At 42.5% G+C, this 21,722-nt stretch overlaps 1 protein-coding gene across 6 annotated transcripts in view; it reads left to right on the forward strand.

The window, feature by feature from the left end:
* The window catches only part of Armc3 (armadillo repeat containing 3), a 111,379-nt gene that overhangs the window by 45,027 nt on the left and 44,630 nt on the right, over window positions 1-21,722 (forward strand). For all 6 annotated transcript variants that reach the window (XR_001783178.1, XM_006497537.1, NM_001271563.1 and 3 more), the window contains exons 5-8: window positions 58-126; window positions 652-827; window positions 4,696-4,890; window positions 9,965-10,148. Coding sequence is in view for 5 of the 6 variants with exons in the window: in XM_006497537.1 (XP_006497600.1) it covers window positions 58-126; window positions 652-827; window positions 4,696-4,890; window positions 9,965-10,148 (624 nt within the window). In the remaining variant the exon portion in view is untranslated. The remainder of the gene's footprint in view (window positions 1-57; window positions 127-651; window positions 828-4,695; window positions 4,891-9,964; window positions 10,149-21,722) is intronic.

Genomic DNA, 21,722 nt, shown 5'->3' on the forward strand with positions numbered 1-21,722 from the left:
AAAGACATTGCCATTATTATTTTAATAAACATTCATATTTTGTCTCTTCCTTGGTAGGTGATGTTAAGAAGCTCTTGAGGGAGTTAGAAGTTATGAATTCAGTGATTGCTCAGCTCTCCCCAGAAGGTAACTTTGCGTCCTACATTTATTTCCAAAATGAAACTGATTTTTTTTTTACATTTTATTAAACTACACATCAAAAAGAACTTATGAGCCATCAGCTGTGAATTGTCATTATAATCTTACAAACCACCAAACCACAGCTCCATTTTCAATTTCCAGAAAGTGTGATGTGGGCAAGATTTGTAGAGCTTTGCTGTCCAGAGCCTCTGTCTCTCTGTCCCTGTCTCTGTCTGTCTCCGTCTCCCTGTCTCTCTCTCTCTCTCTCTCCCCCTCTCTCTCCCTCTCCCTCTCCCACCTCTCTCTCCTCTCTCTGTGTGTATGTGTGTGCATGTTACTAAAATTGAGTCCAGACATTTGCTTATGTCCAGAGAATACTTCACCACTGCACGATATCCCACCGCACTGGATCACTAGAACCTCCTGCCCTCGCCTGCCATATCATTAGGATCACACAGTGCTCAGAGTAGCTTGTGAAGAAGAGCGTCTGTAAATAGCTAACAGGCTGTCTCATTTCTTTGTGATGTACAGAAGAAGTTGTCATCCATGAGTTTGCTAGTCTTTGTCTTGCGAACATGTCCGTAGAGTACACAGGGAAAGTCCAGATATTTGAGCATGGTGGACTGGAGCCGCTCATCAGACTGCTGAGCAGCTCGGACCCGGACGTGAAGAAGAATTCTATTGAGTGCATCTACAACTTGGTACAGGTAAGGCTAACTTCTAAACAGTGTTTTGATGTGACTACAACTCAGTGCTAAAGGCTAAATGCAGGAAGCTCTGAGATTTAGCCTGAACACTGTTAAAAAACAATGTTTGGGCAAAAGCCAGTTATAAGGGAATGGGGTTGGAGAGATGGATCAGGGCTTAGGAGCACTGGCTTCTCTTCGTGGGCACAGGTTGCAGTTCCCAGCACCCACACTGCAGTTTACAGCCATCTGCAGCTCCAGTTCAGGGAGATCTGATGACCTCTTCTGGTCTCTGTGGGTACTGAATGCACAGGCTACACACAGGCATGTAGGCACATGTATGCACAGGCTACACACAGGCATGTAGGCACATGTATGCACAGGCTACACAGACATGTAGCCAAGACAGCCATATACACGTAAGGTAACTTCAGACGCCCATTATGGCATTTATCTTCTCCTTTAAAAAGGGAAATATTTTTAAGACTCAACAGTTGCACATGGTTGTTCTCAGCACACTTAGTATTAATCACTCAGAAAAAAATAATAATGGAAACTTCAAGTCTTTCAGTTTTCCCTTTTCATAAGTAATTATCTATCACAAGAAAAGAAACGAATTTCAGTTTTAAAAGAACAAAATGACATGCATGTTAGTTCATCTGAATGCACTGGGCTTGCTTTGAAATTGGGAAATGTACAATTCATGTCAAATCTGGGAAGGGACAACACAAAAAAAAAAAAAAAAACCCACAGCTCTCACCTCAAATCACACGAGAAAGCTTATTCTAAAGCCAAACTTGAGTAATCTTGGCCTGGAAGATAGAGGGCTCCATGTCCCCAGGTGGAAGCAGGTCCATGAGGTTTTACAGGGAGCAGAATAAAGAAAATCGCAAACCAATGCACCGTAGATGCAGTTACAGCAAGATAGGGGAATCTGCCCCGTGGGCCTCAGAGGATATCTAGGGCAGTCTTAGCTTTGGGTTGGTAGGAGCTTATAGTAGGCTAGAGTAATAAATTCCAAAAGATCTGTATCTATTAGCCTGTTAGTTCTGACATGGATGAGCAAGGATCAACTGTCCAGGGGGCCAGAACTAACACAAGGTAAGGGAATCAGGCTGTGAGCCTGCAGTGTCCCAACCTCTCACATCACCAGTGCCTTGACATCAGGCTTTGCAGGCACAGCTTCTTTCCAGAAATTCTCCCTCATGAAAACAAGCCACTGGGGCAGTCCTGGTGGGCTCAGAGAATTAGGTGGCCAGTGGCCAAAGCTTCGGACCGTTCATTGGGAAAACCTGGCATCTGAGTCTGCTCAGTGCAATTTATTATTCCGAGCAACAAGGTGCCCTCTCTTCAGGATGCTTTCCTGTAGAACATAGCTTCCGTGCCCCTCCCCACTGTGCTGTTCCCTGTATCCTGTCCTCACCCAGAACCGGTCAGTTTAGAGTAGTGATTCTCAACCTTCAATCATAAAATTATTTTCATTGCTCCTTCATAACCGTAATTTTGCTACTGTTATGAATCATAATGTAAATATCATAAATGCAAAATATCTTACATGCAATATGATAGGATCTTTTGACCCATAGAGGGGCGTGACCCACAGATTGGTAACCTTTTGTTTAGAGAGCCTTACCAGCCGTCCCTGCTGCTTTTTCAGCTCGGGCTTCATAACAACAACCAAATTTGCTTGGTAAGCTTTGGGTCAGCTGAAATCCTAAGGCGCAGCATGAGGGGAAAGGGAGGTGACTGAGAGACAGTTTCTAGGTAGGAAGATGGGAAGTGGCTCAGAAACGTTCTCAGCCTCAGCCAGTCCCGGCCACATGGTGTCCTCGAGCTCCTAAAACAGGCATCTGGGGAAAGTTCAACTGCTTTCTGCTGTCTGCTGTCCCTGATCCTCTAACGTCTCCCTCACCATCCCAGCTTACTGTTGCTGTGATAAAATACCCTCACAACACCAATTTAAGGGAGAACATGTTGTTTCTGGCTCATAATTCAAAGTATGTGCTCCATCGCGGCAGGAATTAATGACGCAAGGAGCTTGCAGCTTCAGGTCACATCATATCCACAGCCAGCGAGCAGAGAACAATGAATTCCTGTGCTCAGCTAACATCTTCCATTTCATATAGCACATGATCTGACACCCAGAGACTGGTCCTGCAGACAACTAAGATGTGTGTTCTCATATCAGTTACTGTAATCAAGAGAATCCCCGAAGCTATCCTCAGTCCAGAGAGCCTCTTGCAGGTGTGCTTACAGGCTTGTCTCTGGGGCGATTTTTGTGTTGTCCATAGTAGTCCATTAACATTGTCAGTCCAACTCACTCAGCAGACTTCAAACTCTCTATCTATGCATTTGTGATTTTAATCTCATGACTCCTTGTGGTTCTTTTTCTTCCAAGTGGAAATAAGAAGCACTCCCTCTACAGTTCTTCCTAACAGAATCACTGGGGACTAAGGAGATATTCGGGCCACAAGCTGGGTGGCTCAAAATAACAGTCAGTTCTGGGTCAAGAGGTTCAAAGTTTCAACGTTATCTTGACTTATCCTCCAGACACTGGACAGAACTGTTCCTCATTGCCCAGTTTTTGCTGGTAGCCAGCACTCTAGACTGCCTCTATTGTCTCCATCCTCATGGGGACACGTTTCCTATCTTATATGGACACCGTTAAGGACCCACTATACTCCAAGGTGACCCCAGCCTCCCAAATTAGATCCACAGTGACTCTCTCTCCACATTCTGGTCAATTCTGAGCCCTTGGAGGAAATGACTCCACTCATTTTAAAGCCATCTATAACTTTTATGCCTGAAGGAAGCTGAATAGAGGTTAGGTGAAAGAGGAAGAAAGGCTAAGGTGAATGTGAAGGCTTTCCCTTTGTGTGTGTGTGTGTGTGACTGTGTGTATGTCTATGTGTGTATGAGTGTGACTGTGTGTGTATGTGCATATGTATGTATATGTGTATATATGTGTGTGAATGTATCTGAGTGTTGTGCATACATGTTTATGTGGGTGTGTGCACATCTGTGCATGTGAATGTGGAGGCCAGAGTTCAATGTCCAGTCTTTTTTGATTATTCTCTACCTTACCTTTTGGGGAATCTCACTAACATGATGATGAAGATCAGCTGGCTGCCCACTAAGTTCCAGGAATCCACCTATTCTGTCTCCCTGGAGCTAGAATACAGGCTTGCTGCAAGCCTGGCTTCTTTACATGGGTCCTGGATGTCCAGACCCATCTTCTCAGGCTTAAGTGGCAAATGCTCAGCTGACTGAGGCACATGCCCAGATCCCCTTTTTATCCCTAATGCTATTTTAATTACATTTTTGCTTTTTTAAAAGTCATGATACAGCAGTAGTCAGAGTTTGGGAGTTTTCTCCACTGTTCCATACAACATCTTTTGCCCCATAATTGCTACCAGGATTGATCTTCACATGTAACTGATTCTGAGGTCATGTGTGTCTTAAGTCAAGGTCATGAATTTGAGAAAATCCTGCTATAAATTCGCATACACGTGAACGGTACAGCTGTCTCACAAACAACCCCCTCAAGATAAAGGACCCATGCCATTATTTATCAAATACTATTTGAAACAGTCTATCAGTGTGAAAGGAATTGTATTATGGATACATTTCAATGTATGGCTGTTTATAGAAGTTTGCAGCAATATGAACCCTTCAGGTCATAGATGTTGTTGAGTTCCTTTGACAACGTCTGCACAAATAAATATTGTATTACTTTCCATGAAGAGTTTTCTTTTGTCCGTGAGTTATTTTGGAATCTGGAAACAAAGATGGGGAAATTATAATGTAATAATAGATGCTCCCCATTCTGGAGATTGTGTTTTGTTGTACAAATGCTATGACTCATGTGCTCACTTGTATTTCACCGCAGGATTTTCAGTGTCGGACTACACTTCAAGAGCTAAATGCAATCCCTCCGATATTAGAACTTTTGAGGTCAGAGTACCCCATTATCCAGCTGCTGGCTCTCAAAACCTTGGGTGTCATCACGTGCGATAAGGAGGCTCGGACGATGCTGAAGGAAAATCAAGGGCTGGACCACCTCACCAAGATCCTGGAGACCAAGGTACTCATGTCGTTCCAAGATGTCCTCAGGCCTGGATGGTTTTAATTCTAATAAGCAGAGTTTACAGGAGCAAGTCATTAATTGCTGTGTAAAGTCTATTAGGCTATTTAAAGACCTAGTTACAGAGACCATCTAGAACTGATAGGAAAAAAAGCCTTCTAGCTTTGAAGGTCTAAGATTTTTCTGGAACACCTAGAATCAGTCTTTTGATCTCTCTGCCCATCATGATTTTCTGTGAAATGAGGCAAGCAGAGTGATCTACCTTCCAAATACATTGTGAAACATCGGAGGTGACGCTGGACAGTTCCCAAGGGGGTTGCAAGGACTGTATCTCCCACTTGAAGAGTTTCTGTGTGTCTTACATCTCCTGGTTACAAACACCAGTCTAGCAGGATGCTGCAGACCATGTAGCTGCACAGACTTGGCTCAGATCCATGCTGAGAGAGTCCCCAGGCTTAATTCTAGATCCAGATGTTGATGTGTAGATTTCAGATCCAGTGCTTCTACTCCAATACACTATACTAAACAAACTACTTAGCTCCTTTTAGAAAGTAAAGAAAGCGAGACAGTCTAGGAGGTTAAAGGCTCCTTGGATATTAATATTAATATTAAGCTTCAGATTAACCAATTGTCCCAGTCCTCACTCCAGCGGCAACAGGAACGACACGGACACCAAGGCGGGTTCACGCAGCAACTTCTTTTACTTGTGGCTTTTTCCCCTACAGCTCTCTTCCCTTAGGCTTCTTCCCCTACTCCTTCTTGCAGCTTTTCTTACAACAACTTTACTTACAACAGCTTCTCTTACTACAACTAGCCTCTACTTAGGGCAAGGGCTAAACAACTATACTCCTATACTCAAGCCGACTGACCTCAACTAGCTCCACCCCACCTCATCCAATCAGAATTCACACACACACACACACACACACACACACACACACACACACACACACATATGCTCCAGGCACAAGCTCAGGTCGGTCACCGATAGGCTGACAGGCCCGGATCACGAGGAACAGTCCAGCCTGGCAGGCAGCCCACGCATGCAGGCTCATTGCGCATGCTCGGGTAGGCAGTAAACATCTTGGCCCATGCGGCCGCATCCGCTTCCTGCACCAATCATCAGGTTTTCTCTTAAAACATTAGAGACCTCAGAGATTATGCAAAGCTGAGAAAATAAAGCACAATTTCAAAAGCTGTCCTGACACAAGCCTATTCCCTTGCCATATACGTCTATGTCTGATTCCATGACACCCTGTTACCTTGTGCATCAGCTCTGTGTCGAGACTTTACATTTATGGGGTAGAACTATAACTGTACTATAGGCTATATATACTGTTAGAACTATATAGAATCCAATGGTACTATTATTTTGTCCTATCAATTCATCCTATAACTTCAAATGAAAGATGTAAATCAGAGAGGTTACTCTGTTCAGTGAACCATAGGTATAAAGGGATTAACCACAGAATAAATGATTGTGTCACAGTTCTATCTCCTGTCTTCTTGGAATTAAAATAAAAAGCATAGAAAGATCTGTTCTGTGTGGTAGACATTATTATATGTATGTGATTTTATTACCTTCTCATTTCTTTCAAAGTATGACAAACTATAAAATAACAATAATTACAACACTAAACATGATAGATATATAACATATCTATTTATTAGATATACCTGTTTATATTTGTATTATTCTGCATAACATACATCATATAATTATCGCATGTTTATATCATTGTATATATCAGATATAGTATACATATCATATGTAATTATTGCATCATTAATCTCATCACATAACAGATGTGAAAAAAATGAGGCTGACAGGTTAAATACCTGTATGTAGTCACAGAAAGTGCAACTATACACAAATATGAAGTATTTTTCAGTCTACTATGGATATTTTATTTGGAAATTAAATTATACTAAAATACATAGCATGAAATATAAAAGTTTCCTATCTAGGGCTGGAGCACAAGGCTCAAAGTGCTGTTCGTTATGCCTCTATCCACTGAAACTCCTCAGCAGGGTAACGAGACCAACACAAAAGAAGGCTACAAAATCCTAACAAACTCGAAAGCAGACCTGAAAGACAGAAAGCCCGAAGAGAACAGGAAAATCTACTGGAACTATTAAGTCGATTTCTCAAGATCACAGAATAAGTCAATTCATTAAAAAACTGTGTTTCTTTGTCTAGTAATGAGCATTCATAAAGCAATATAAACATAACTCAAGTTACAATACTTTCTGTGTGGATGTATGTTTACTGGTTTTGTGTCTCTGTGTGTATGTGTGCATATGGTGTCAGTGGGCATATGTTTGTGGAGGCCAGTGATCAATATCAGGTGTCTTCCTCAATTGATTTCTCTTTACTTCCTGAGATAGTGTGTCTCATTGAACCTGGAGCTGACCAATTCAGCTAGACTGGAAGGCCAGCAAGCCCCAGGCATCCTCCTGTCTCAGCATCCCCAGCACTGAGATCACACACCATGTGTGCTCAGGCCGACGGGGTTGCCTGGAAAGCACTTCAGGGACTGAGTGAGTTCCCTAGACTACTCTAGTATATTCTTAACGCATGAACTGCAAAGAATTAAATTATCAAAATTTGTGTCAAATCCATTCTTGGAAGAAGTGCAAAACAGCTCTAAGGACCACGTTGATGGAGAGCTCTTCCATGTCTGTGGGTTAGAGCATGATTTCAATAGTAATATTTTACCAGTCCTATGATTTGTTGACTTGGTTGTAGTTAGGCATGGAATTAATTATTTGTTTTCAAGTTTTCTGGGCTACTGTTTTGATTTGGCCCCCTCCCCTTATTCCTCACTTCTGTCTTCTGAATAAAGACAGAATCTCTCTTTTAATGCTGACTAGCCTGACTAGCTAACTACGTTCACCAGCCTGGCCTCTAATTCACAGAGATCCACCTGCCTGTGCTACCTGCACACTGGCATTAGCACACCTTACCCTAGAATGAGTGCAAAGTTAATAGGTGACATTTGTTATTCTTAACCTCAGAGCCTTAGACTCTATGATAGAAAAGTAATGAAACTGAAATACTAAATTATAACTAACCATCTCAAGTTGTATGACAAGAGGACAAGAGAGTACAAATCAAAGTTTTATGTTTAGATGCATGGATACAGACATGAAGAAGAAACACTGGGCAATTCCAGCTTTCGCAGCTATAAGCAGTGACAGGGGCTGACTGATGCCCATCACTACCTCCTTTTATTAGTCCAGGTTCCTTCTGCCCTCAGCCAGAGCCTCCCCTGGTCAGAGAGAGCTTTTAACTCCTGACTCATCTTCATTGATGAAGACTAGAATGGACTGAGTCATTGTAAGTTTGTTTGCCTATTTGGTTTTGGTGTGTGTGTGTGTGTGTGTGTGTGTGTGTGTGTGTGAGAGAGAGAGAGAGAGAGTCCTGGCTGACCTGGAACTTGCATCAATCATTTATTTTGTCCTCCTAATTGCTGAGATTATACCATACACCATCACACTTGGCTGTTCATTATACATTTGGAACAGACTGGGTAATTGTTCTTTCCAGTGGCTTTAATCACAACTATGGTAATACCAAGAGACACACTAAGAGACATTGTATTTTCTAGACCTCCTTCCCTTTGATTGACAGCCCAACTTCCCCATCTATAGCAACTGTCTTCTTTGATTATTGATTTGGGGCATGGAGAACCCAAGCTGTCCTGGAACAGCCTTAACTTCTAATTCATTAGAATCATTTCTTGTATGTCCCGGTGGAAATAAGATCTCTGGGCCAGGAAAGCATAAGTTACAGGCACAAGAATCAAAAGTTTCTCCAGAGAGCCACTAACAGTGATGACAAGAGGGGCCACCCCAATACCCAATACCCATGCCTTGTTTCTAGGACCTGTGAATCTTAGCTAAGGGAGAAATAGCACTGTATGTCAAGGCACTGATTCAAAGCATATTCAGCCTTGTGTAGGACATCGATGCAGCCTCACAAAGTATGACCACCTTGTAGGTGATGTAATAGTCTTTGATGTAATAGTCTTCCAAAGGCCATCCCAAAATTCTATCACGTCCCTTGCTTGAAGGTGGTAGCAAAGATAGTAGGACCAGGGTGCTCTGTGAGCACAGGCCCCTGCTGCACTTTTCTAAAGTCAAGTCCTTGGCCAGAAGCAATGAGATTGGAATACAGTATGGGTGATCTCTGCTGCACCTCTCCTTTTCAGTTTAAGGAAGGCTATAGGTTCACACTGCTTTGGGGACCCATGTGACTCTTCCATCAAGAAGGCCACACTCAGTTGCTTTTCCCCCATTCCTTTCAAGACTTTAGAGAACATATTTACCTTCAACTTCTGTCCTATTCCCAAAACTACCTTCCTGAACTGTAGATCGTAGCTCAGGGTTAGAAAGTGTGCGCCTAGCATGGGCAAGGCCCTGGCTTCCTACTGAGTACTGCCTAAAAACTTTATACTTTTTCCTGGGGAATTTATATTTAATGGAAGATAATATAAGCAATTTCAATTCGCTGTAATTACTGGCTGTTTTCTTCATTATTTTATCCATAAAACATTTTAAAGTAAGAGAAACGAGAAAAGATGAGTCAAGTGGCGTGGGATGCATCATTGATAAGGACTTCTGCCTCATCTGGCTCTATCAGCACAAAATTAAGCACACTATGATGTGATTCATTTGCACAACTGTGGTGGTTTGAATGTGAAATGTCCCTCATAGGCTCATGTGTTTATACACTTGGTTCCCATATGGTGCTGCTGTTTTGCAAGGTCATGGAAGCTTTAGGAGTGGAATCTCAAGGGAGGAAATACATCACGGGGGAGGGAGGGGGGCTTTGAGGGCTTATAACCTTGCTCCATTTCCTGTTCTCACTCTGACTCTTGACCACCCCTGCAACGTGAGTGGCTAGCCTTTTATGTTCCGGGCCATGATGGACTGTGTCCCCTTGGAACTGTAATATGGAGTAAAGCCTTTCCCTCTAAGTTGCCTTAGTCAAGTATTTTGTCACAGCAGCCTGTGGAGCAACTGAAAGGACAATTTTCAAGCTGTGTCTGTTTTTTTTTTTGATGATTAGGAACTGAATGACCTTCATGTAGAAGCACTCTCAGTGATAGCCAACTGCCTGGAGGATATGGACACCATGGTGCTGATGCAGCAGACAGGGAGCCTCAAAAAAGTCCTGTCATTCGCAGAGAGCTCCACAATTCCTGACATTCAGAAGAACGCAGCCAAAGCTATTGCCAAAGCAGCTTATGACCGTATGTATCCCCGTAACATAATCTCGGCATACATCTTCCCTTTGCATTCCCAATGTTGATCAATATTTGTAAACACTAGAGCACCTCCCTGATATAAAGATACATCTCAGATAAAAGCAGGACCCAATAAGTTAAAATACAGATTGCTTTGCCAGGGGTAGGGTGTTACAAACTTAACACCACTTAATTATAATCCCGTTTTTGAAAAGCAGTTCATTATGAATTTAAGCTTTAAGCTTTTATTTCTCCCAAAATCAGAATACCACAGAATGCACATGGTATTTGAGTTTCTGAGAGCATGGTTTTGAGAGATCATGCTCAGAATGACATCCAAGGACTCTCAAGTGTCAGCTGGAAGCTAGCAGTGCCGTATCAGAAAGCAGTATGCTTGTTCTATGTGCACAGTAAGTTTTCATTTCTGCGACAAGCTGTGTTGTTACAAGTCTGTAAAACAAGAGTGATTAATTACATCCCAATCACTGAAGATGCAATGATAGCTTTAATATATGGGGGGAGGGGTGGTTAGTAAAAGACAGGGACTTATGTTCCTCCTTTTCTGTCACTACTCTTCGAAATGTGATGGCAGCTTTGAGGGCTTCTGTGATTTACATTCTAAACAGGGGTACTCACATCTGAATATATATGTCTGTGGAAAACATTTTTTTTTCAGCCCATACTGGATTTCCTAAAGACTCAACTTTAATGTAGCAAAGAGAAGATCACTATGTAGAGTAGAGTTCGCATAGTGGGGCTTCATGACTTACACTGTCGACACCAAATCTAAAGACAGGCTGTAAAATTATGAATTCTTTAACATCAGAAATGTTTGCAAAGGGGTACAATAAAGAAACTGCCGAAATAGTCTCTATGGGAAAGATTTTTATTGTGAATAAGAGAAAGAGAACACCCAGAGGCATCTGGAAGAGTCCAGAGCAGAGAGAAAGGAGCATATACTGGACATGGCCAGGGCTATCTGTGAAAGGCAGGAGAACAAGAGAGAACAGTAGAGATGTAAGACAAGGAGATAGCAAGAGAGAATGTGAGAGTGGTGAGCTCAGCTGGCGGGAGAGGGAAGGATGGGATGCTGGCATGGAGGCTTTGAGATGTGCAAGAACTCGAGTAGGAACATAGGAGCCTAGAGACCAGCATGGGCTTTGCATGAAACCACAGGTATATGGCAGTGGAGTCACATGTCCTTTCTGCCAGAGACAGGCCAAAGGACTCCTGGTTGGGGCGGGGGAATGAGGTAGAGGGAAGAAAACCTGTTTCACAAGTTTCTCAGGGATGCTGGCTTTTATCTGACAACCAGACATTCTCTATAGTCTAACTCAAGTTTATGTCTATGTATGTGGGCTGCTTGAGTCCTAACAGGTAAATAATGGCTTATCCCAGTTCTAACCATTGGAGCTTAGATGTTATCACACTGGGCCAGTTCTGTTTTCTCTCTTCCACTATTCTTGGTGAACTGAGACCTGGTTACACCTAACGAGGTAAAGTAGGATACCACAAACACTGTCACACCCAACATGCTTAACATATCCTTCTCTGAGATTTGGTATGACCCGGTCTTTCCAATTATGTTCAGCTCCTGCTAGTGTAGTGATTGTATACATTTCATGGTGATTGTATACAGAGAGGGAGGACACACTTACTCCAAGATATTGTTGAAGGTTTTTATTGTAGGTATGAGGGAGAGTATAGCCAGAGACATCTAGCAGGGAGAGAAAGTAGTATACTGAACGTAGCCAGCAAAGTGGTTTTGGCCATGAAAGAAGAGATGGGAGGAGGGGGAAATCAGGTGAGAGAAAGAAGGGCAGAGAGAGAGAGAGAGAGAGAGAGAGAGAGATCAAGCAAGAGCTCCAAGAGAGCATGTGACTGAAGTAGCATGGCTATGGAGGAGTGAGACCCTGGAGAAAGGGACTTCTATGGGCTCCAGAAGCTTAGGATAGAGGACAGGGTGAGAAGAGCCAGGATGTATCAGGATGTATCAGCATGTATAGCCTAACACAGGGGACCAAGAAGAGGTTGCTATAGTGATCTAGGTGAAGTATGAAGCAAGGACTCTGTAACAGGTATTGGTGATTCAGGGAGCCTGGGGGCCAGCATGTGCTTTGGTATGTTAATGGACACCAGGGGTAGTCATTTGCCCCACATTTTTCTTAGACAATGATCAATCACGTGACAGAGAATGGGTGGGAACTCCAGGCAGAGCACCTGGAGGACTAGCTAGGACAAGTTTTGATACTGTTATCCATGGCTGTGAGGGAACAGCAGTCTCTACAAACCTGTCCATCCATTCATCCATTTGTGATCTTCTTTCCATAAACTGAGACTACTCACAAAGATGTGTCAACCATGCTTGTGGAAACACAGGATCTACTCAGGAAGAAGACCACTCCATGAAAACTCAGGGTAGACAAGGTTAGGTTCCAATGAGTAACTTACAAACCAGATGTGGAATCAACTGTGGAAATTTCCTGGGTAAGGAAGATCTGGACAGGATGCTCACTGAAAGGAAAGGCATGTGAAGGCTCAAGGGATACATAAGGTTCCAGATCTGGACATTTGTAGGATGTCCGGTGAATAGAATACAACAGAGCATTGAGCATGTTGGTTGAGGCTATAGAAGCAGTAGGGAATCATTATAAGCCATGATTGTTGGCATTTAGTCTAGGCTCTGTTCCCCAGGTGTGCCTGACTCACTATAAAAGGGGCTGCTTGCCCTCTCCCTCTCCCTCTCCCTCTCCCTCTCCCTCTCCCTCTCCCTCTCCCTCTCCCTCTCCCTCTCCCTCTCCCTCTCCCTCTCCCTCTCCCTCTCCCTCTCCCTCCCCCTCCCCCTCCCCCTTCCCCTCCTCCTCCCCCTCCCGCTCTGCCCTCGCTCTCGCTCTGTCCTCTCGCTCTCGCTCTGTCCTCTCGCTCTCGCTCTGTCCTCTCGCTCTCGCTCTGTCCTCTTGCTCTTGCTCTGTCCTCTTGCTCCTTACCCCTCTCTCCCCATTCTCATGGCCAGCCATTACTCCTCTACTTACCCACCCTGTGTGTGTGTGTGTGTGTGTGTGTGTGTGTGTGTGTGTGTGTTTGTATGTGTGTGTGTCTACTCCTTCAACTCCCCTACCCATGCCCTGAATAAGCTCTATTCTATACTACATGGCCATGTGACTGATCCCTGGGGGGAGGGGGGGATGCCTCAGCATGGGCCCACAGAGGCACCTGCTTCCCTCACACCTGATTACCCAGCCACTGAACATATTTCTTCTCTCTTTATTTTTATAAAACACAACAACAATATTTAGCATCAAGAAAGAGGCACTGAAGACAGAGTGAAGAGGGGACATTGTACTTTTCATTCTGTAAAGAATAGCACTCTTGCTATAAGGTTAAAAGATTGGAAGCATGTATTGCCTAACACAGAGGACCAAAAGGAGGTTGCTATGGTGATCTAGGTGAAGTATGAAGCTTACCTGAAAGGATTTGGGGGTATAGCTGAGAGGAAGAATGCTGACTTAGCATGCATGAGGGCCAGCAACACACACACACACATACAGAGGCCACACATGCATGCATGCCATTAAACACACACACACACACACACACACACACAGGCACATACATGCATGTACTCACACACACAGAGGCACACACATGTATGTACTCACACAGAGACACACATTTATGTATGCTTGCACACATACCCAGACACACAGATGCATGTACACACACAGACACAAAGACAAACACATGCATGCCTGCAAACACGCACATGCACACAGGTATGTGTCCAGAAAGTAAACTGAAAAAAAAATACAAATAACATGTCTCCTCACATGTAGAAGCTGTGACAAGAGTAGAGACTGCAATAGCATTACCAGAGTCTGGGATAAGTCTGGGAGAGGAGAGTAAAGGGGGGGAAGGTAATTTCTACAGCACAGCGGGATAAAAGGCTTGACAATAAATGAATAACTGACATAATCATTCCAAAGCAGTCTCCAGAGAACACTTTGAGTGTTCCAAACTCAATGATAGATATCTGAGGTGATGGGTTTCAGTTAACCTGACTAGTTACTACACATGTATATATGTACTAAAACACCACATGGGACTCCATGTATAATTACTATATAATCACTGTATTCCAATTAAAAATAAAATATACATCAAAGATCGTATTCCATCTTCCCACTTTGACAACTGTATGCATAAAACCAAATCATTAAAAGTCTGAGGGCTTGGTGAGGGATCTGTGAGTGGCACGGCTATTGTACAAGAACGAGGGCCTGAGTTTAAATCCCCAACACACACATAGGTTACATATACCTGCAGTCTCAACACAGGAAAGCAGAGATAATGAGACTTGCTAGCCAGCCAGTCTAGCCAACTGGTGAACTCCATGCTCAGTGAGAGACCCAGTCTCAAAAACAATGTAGGGAGCAATAGAGAAAGATATCCACTGTTGACTTCTGGCTTCTATAAATATGTGTAGGCACACATATGCATATACCACAAATGCACATTTACACAAGTCTTGTGTATGATTGTAACATGATGTGAAGTTGGTTATAGAGAGAGTAGGTAGGCAAGCAGGAAGGCCAACAGACAGACAGACAGACACACACACACACACCGATACTTGGTGTCATAGCACAGATCCAGTAAGCTCAAGGCACTATGCAAGCAGAAGCCCCAGCCTGCCTTGGCCCGCAGAGAGGCTCTGTTAGCTCTTGTGGAATGGTGACATGGGCTGAGGTGGGTGGGAGGTGGTACTCAGGATGAGGCCAGATGTCTGATGTTTTACAACTGAGAATACTACAATGCAACACCAAGAAATGGGACCCTAGAAAAGGTGTGAGTTTTATTCCAAGAAAGAGAAATGAGTGCCCTCTTTAAAACTCTGATTAAAATATTAGCAGTATAAACTTCACCCTTATAGCCATTGCTAGGCACACAGTTCAGTGGCATTAAACACATTCAACATTCTCTGGCCCTTCCCATCTGCAGAGCATCACCCAGAATGACACAGAAGGTGACTCTGCTCATTGTTTCTACTTTGTCCTTATAGATCTGGCTGCTTCGGTCTCTTTGTGCCCTTAGGATCACACTGTATTTGTCCCCTGGTGACTGTGTGGCACCCAGCATGCTACCCCCATAATGCCTGTTGATGTAATAGTGTGTGTCAAGATTTCCTTGTTCTTAAGGCTGAACACTACTTTTGTTGACACCACATGTTGATCTTCGATTCAGCCACTGATGGACAGTTGAGTTGCCTTTTCCCTCTTAGCTACTGTGACCGCAGCCTCTATTGAGTGAGTATAAACACATGTCTTGGGCTCTCTGTTCTCACTTCTAGTGGTGTGTATCAGAGAGACTTTCTAACTCAGATGCTAATTCTACCTTTAATATTTTAAGGAATTTCTGTGTTCTTCTCTCTAACAGCGACACTGTTTCTTTATCCCCAGGGACAGTGTTCAGGGTTCCAGTCTCTCCACATGCTGGCCAACATTTGTTACTTTGTTTGGTGATAGTAACTGTCCTACTAGGCACACAATGACATCTCATTCTTGCTTTTCTTTATATTTCCCTAGTAATTAGCAATGTTAACAAACTTCTTCACCTGCTTATTAACTACGTGTAAATCATTATCAGAGAAATGTCTCAGTCTTTTATGTATGTGAACACATACACATGCATGTGGGGGGGGGGGGCAGAGAACAACCTCCAGCATCCTTCCTCAGGCACTATGCACCTTTAGTTGTTGTTTGTTGTTGTTGTTGTTGTTGTTGTTGTTGTTAGGAAGGATCTCTCGCCGGTCTGGAACCTGTCAAGTAGCCTAGGCTGACTGACTAGCTCGTTCTCTGCCTCCCTCTTCCCAATGCTGGGGCTACAGACATGAGTCAACACTGCTCGATTTATTTTTAACATGTGTTCTGAGGATCAAACTCAGGTCTTTGTGCTTAGTAATTTTACTGAATGAATTCTCTTCTGGGACCCATTTTTTACTTTCTGTTCTGAAGTAAGGTCACACTAAGTGCCCAGGCTGAACTTGAACTCACCCTGTAGACGAATCCTTTTTTTTTAATCTCAGGGTTTCAGGCCCAGCTTTGCTTTGACATAGAGTTGTAGGGATTCTTCATGTATCATGGGTACCAACCCCTTGTCAGTGATTAGCTGGTCCTTTCTCCCATTCTGCAGTTGCCTTTTTACTGTTGATTGTGGGTTTTGAAGCATGTGTGTCTTTCATTTTTATACAGCCACATTCATCTATTCTCAGCCTCATGGTTAAGTGGTTTTCACCAAATCCATTGAAATAAGGCTTTGTTCTAAGGGATTCATGCTGGAAGCGCTTACTGTCTGACTCCTGGCCTGCGCTCACCGTCTGACGGCTGGCCTGCCTTGAAGCTAATTTTTGCAATTAATTTAAGGATGTTTCCTACTTCTGTATGCATATAGACAGTATTTCTAGCTCCATTTGTTGGAATCCATTTTCTCCCCTTTATAATACATTATATTCATCCACGCAGTCTTTGAGCTCTTTGTAGCCTTTAATGTTTTCTGGTTCTTCCTTATGTCAGTTCTAAAATAGCTACATTTCAGCTTCAAGTCGTGTCTCCTCAGTCTTAATTTTAGGATCTAATGACTAAATCTGTGTTGACTGTGCCTCTGGGTTGTCACTGTGTCATTGCCGGAACCAGGACTTTCCTGCAGCTCAGATTCTTCTGCTGGGTCATGTCTCTGGCCAGCCTGTGCTCATTCTCCTACCGCTTGAGGACTTTCTTGTCCTAAAGACCCCTCCTCCCTTAAAGTGTGCAAACTAGTAGTATGCAGATCATCTTTTAAAAGGCACTGACACTTTCTATAGTATGAAGATAGTCTGATTTGGGGTGATTTTAAATTTCTGTCTTAGGAAGCAATCATTTAGTCAATCTCTTATCCACATGGACTCATGGATCTGACCCTAAAAGAATAAATTACAGTGACCCAGGCCCCTTTCTGAGTCAGGACAAGAGATCAAAATCTCTCCTCTTAAATTGCAAAGATTTTTTTTGTTGTTTTTATTTTTGTTTTTTGTGAGTCCTTAAAAATTAATTGTTTTGGTTTCCAAGGTTTTTGTCTTGTTTTGTTTTGTTTTGTTATTATTTATTAATTAATTTATTTATTGTCGAGACAGGGTTTCTCTGTATAGCTCTGGCTGTCCTGGAACTCACTTTGTAGACCAGGCTGGCCTCGAACTCAGAAATCCGCCTGCTTCTGCCTCCCGAGTGCTAGGATTAAAGGTGTGCGCCACCACGCCCGGCTCAGGCTTCCAGTTTTTAAAATGTGAGTTTTACTTTGAGATTAGCATGGCGTTTTCTAGAATCTAATCAATGGGTACGCACAGTTGCAAACCCTAAAAAGGCTACTCTGTTTATGAATGAGCAAGAATTTGTTGCATGCCTGCTGCATGAGAGGCACCAGTCCTGTAGAGAAGCATGACGCTGGAATCAGATGCACTTCCCATAGGACGTCAGACTGGGCGCTTACACTGTCACGTTCTGTTAAAGCAAGTTGGCTCATCACAGAGGAAGTACAGGTTAGGTGCTTCTTGCCACATTGTATCTGTTGCGATGTAAAATACTTTAATTTACTTAAAACTGTCTTACATTCACTTCTAGTCACATTCATTAAATCTCTCAATTATGCACTCCAACTTTAAATTCTAATTTGATAGTAAGATCATTAAATATTACCAAAAATGATTTTGGAAAGTCAAACGTTATGTAAATGTAAGACAGTTTAGATATAGTATAGTTGGGTTAAGGGAAGAAGCAGAAACCATTAGCAGCCTATGGCTGAGACATGCTGAAAGCTGCAGTCCCTGATAGCCGCCAAGGGCAATGCAAAGGTACAGGTGAGATTGTTTTATACAACTACTGTATTTGAATTTAATTATGACTTTTGTTTTCCATACTTTGCTTTTCTATGTGTTTTGAGAGTAGATGTTTAAAATTTTTAGAGTTAAAATTGTAGCAATGTAACTACAGGTAATATGCACACAAACACACACATATATGTAAAGGTATAGTTATATAAGAGTCCTGTCATCAAATAGTTATGAGCCTCTCTTTTTTAAGTACCTCTTTACTACGACATTTTATTTTATCTACATTCTTCATTTCTAATCTAAATTTCTAGACAAATAAAGTCTCTCAATCTATACTATCATTTCCCGGGCTAATGTTGGCCATCTTAACATTCTATTTTGTTTTTTATTTGTTTCTCAAGTTAATCAGGCTATATTTTTCAGTTTAAAAATGTTCTGCAGAAAACTGAGTGCTATTTTTTTAAAGATTTATTTATTTTTATGAGTACAGTGTCACACAAGAGGAAAGCATCAGATCCCATTACAGATGGTTGCGAACCACCATGTAGTTGCTGGGAATTGAACTCAGGACCTTTGGAAGAGCAGTCCGTGCTCTTAACCACTGAGCCATCTTGCCAGCCCCCACGTGCTATTTTTTTAATTGTTATTACAGTATATTGGAGAGTATGTAGTCAGTCCTATGTGAGTTCAACTGGTTAGAGCCAGTTCTCTCCTACCATGTGGGACCCACCAGGCAGTCTCACAAACAGGTGTGCTATGTTTGTGAGTCCTCACCTCTGGGCGTGTTTGCTGTCTTTGAATGTGTTTGACAGTTTAGCTGGGTGTGGAAGTATTGGAGAACGTTTCTCCTTAACTCTGTGTATCTTGCTTTTGTGGCTTCCCAGTCTGAGCCCTGCCGAATTTTACTTTTCTGTATATATTTTTTCATATTTGGGTAAAATCTTCTTTTCATTAAATTCAAAGCGTCTGGGGCTAGAGATGTAGCTCAGCACTTAAAAGCTCTTGCTGCTCTTGCAGAAGACACAGGGTCAATTTGCAGCACACATATGGCAGCTCAAATCAGTCTGTAATTCTACTCCCAGAGAACCAGTGTCGCCTTCTGGCTGCCAAAGGCACCAGGCAGGCAAATGGTGCATTTACATGCAGTCAGAACACTCTCTAACCTCTCTCTCTCTCTCTCTCTCTCTCTCTCTCTCTCTTTTTTTCTCTCTCTCTCTCTAATATGTATATGTATATATATATGATGTATATGTATATGCATGAATATAACTTTTGAGGCAGGGCTTCTCTGTAGTCCTGGCTAGTAGTGATGCTATAGACCAGCTTGACCTCAAACTCATGAGCTCCATATACCTCTGACTCTTGAGTGCTGGGATTAAAGGCATTCACCACCAGTGCAGGGTAAAAATATTTTTTTAATTAGAAAAAAATATAGTAAATTTTAAAAGTTACCCAAATGTACTTTTGTTCCACCCCCACTCCTCGCCATGCAGCAAACGTTTATTCCATTGTACTTTAGGTTCTTGCCTTGGCTTTGTTTAATCTTTACCTCTCCCAGAATACTTATCACTATGTAATTTCTTTAAAGCATCTTTGTCCTTCTTCTGTTCTTGTTATGCCATGGTAGAGCTGCAGTGTTGCTGTGGTCCGCAGGCTGCTCTGTCCCAGCCTGGGTGTAACCAGCAGATGGGGCTCTCACGGACCCTTTGGCTGTGTTTCTCGTCAGCTGATATGTTGGTGGAAGCCTTTGGTCCACATTTGGATATTAGCAGGGGTGTTCTTGTACTGAGATGTCACACCCTCACTGTTCTGTCTTCTGGTGCCACTTCTAGACAGGTGGGGGCTAATAGGAGTGGGACACATACTGAGAGGTGCAGTATTTTTTTAATCTTTTGCTAATTTTGTTATACTATACAGATGTGTATTTCTTGTGATCCAAGATACAGCAAAAATCTAAAATTTGTTCTTAAAAATAAAATATTGCTCTTTGATTTTTGGCAATTTAATTAAGGGATATTAGAGTTAAAAAATCATATATGTACAATTTTTGTCTTAATTTATAAACAACAAGTAGCTCTGTATTAAAGTAGAGCTGACAGAAGTATTCTAGATCTAATTATGTACAGTATAGATGTAACATCTCACCTGTGAGGCAGGTTCGGGGTACTGCATGCATACAAAGACTACCTGTCAAACTGAGGCACCATCTATTCCCATTCTGCTAAATGTATTTAAGCTAAAGGGTATGGACGAGAAATACTTCTCATTTGTCAAGGTAACACGTGAGGTGCAGTATTTTTGACCAGAAATTGTTTATGGAAGGTTTTTTTTTCTCTCTCTTTTGCCTGTGGTCCTGCCTTTCTTCTTAGTCAACTGCTCTGACAGACCAACTGATTTTTTGAGTAACTCCACTTCCTTCAGCATCTCTCTGTCGCTAAACCCACTGATTCCAAACAGCTATGCAGAATTTGACGTCAACATATTCAGTGAATCCTTTAGACAAATATGTCCCTTCTTGTTGAACTCTAACTCAGGGTGTGCCCACTGTCGGCTGTCACCTCCTTCTCACACTTTTCTTCATCTCCATTTCTAGAATAGTCTCTTGTTCAGCTCTTTTCCCAACTGTCAAACCCAAACCCTTCACATGCATCCATCATTTCAATACTGATCTTTCTAAAATCTTCCAGAGAAATCTCACTTGTGACTAATGTCTGCACCGCTTCCTTCTCTGCTTATGGATCTTAAATCTGTTTCTAATCCTCTCATGACTTCTGAATCTCTGGCTTTGCTTTTGATGGCTTCCCAGCACATGCAACTACTGTGCCCAAACGCAAGCTTTAGGGGAGTCTTGACTTTCTTTGCCAGCTTTTCTATGGGCATTTCTCTGCATGCGCTCTCAAAGACACTATGGGCTGTCTGAAGCCATCTCTCTCTCCCTGATGATAGTGTCCAAATGAGGAAAGCAAGGAGGAGCAGGACCAAGTTGAGACAACCTCACTCGGTGTTAGCTATTCATCTGGTGGAGTCACACACCCTTTGTTTAGATTGGAACTTTCCCTGTCTCTGTTGAGTTACATTCTGCCATACAAGATTTGTGCTAGGCTATGATTTTGCATTTATTTCTTCTTGTTTTGGTCCTTACTTTGGATTTGGGAAATTATCATTTTGACTTATTGCTATCCATGTTCATCAAATGGTTAAACTCAGCGGGAAAATCAAAATGTCTATTTCTATTGCTTTTCAAGGTGTCAATGAAGTAACTTTTTTTTTCTTTCTGGACCTATAAGATTGTGTGTATGTGCACACACGTGTGTGTACACATATACGTGTATGCGTGTTTTTGTGTGTATCTGTGTGTGTGTACATATGTGCATGTGTACATGTGCATGTCCATATGCCTATGTGTATGTATGTGCCCACATGCCTATGTACATGTACATACATATACATGTGTGCATATGTGTGTGCTGTCCTGTGAACCTCTAAGGATTCTCTCATCTTCTCTGGCCATCACCTCAAAGAGGCATGCTGGGTTACAGAGACCTGTGTTATGGCATCTGGCCTTTATGTGTGTTCTGGGCATATGTACTCAGGTTGTCAGGCTTGCCTGGCAAGCACTTTACCCCCTGAGCCACCTTCTGAACCATGAGCCTTTTACAAACGTGCTTTAAGCTATTAGAGCCCTTTCTGCTTTATCTTTATACATATTTCTAGTTTCCTGT

Source organism: Mus musculus, chromosome 2 (assembly GCF_000001635.26).
Source record: "Mus musculus strain C57BL/6J chromosome 2, GRCm38.p6 C57BL/6J".
In the NCBI taxonomy this organism is placed as follows: Eukaryota; Metazoa; Chordata; class Mammalia; order Rodentia; family Muridae; genus Mus; species Mus musculus.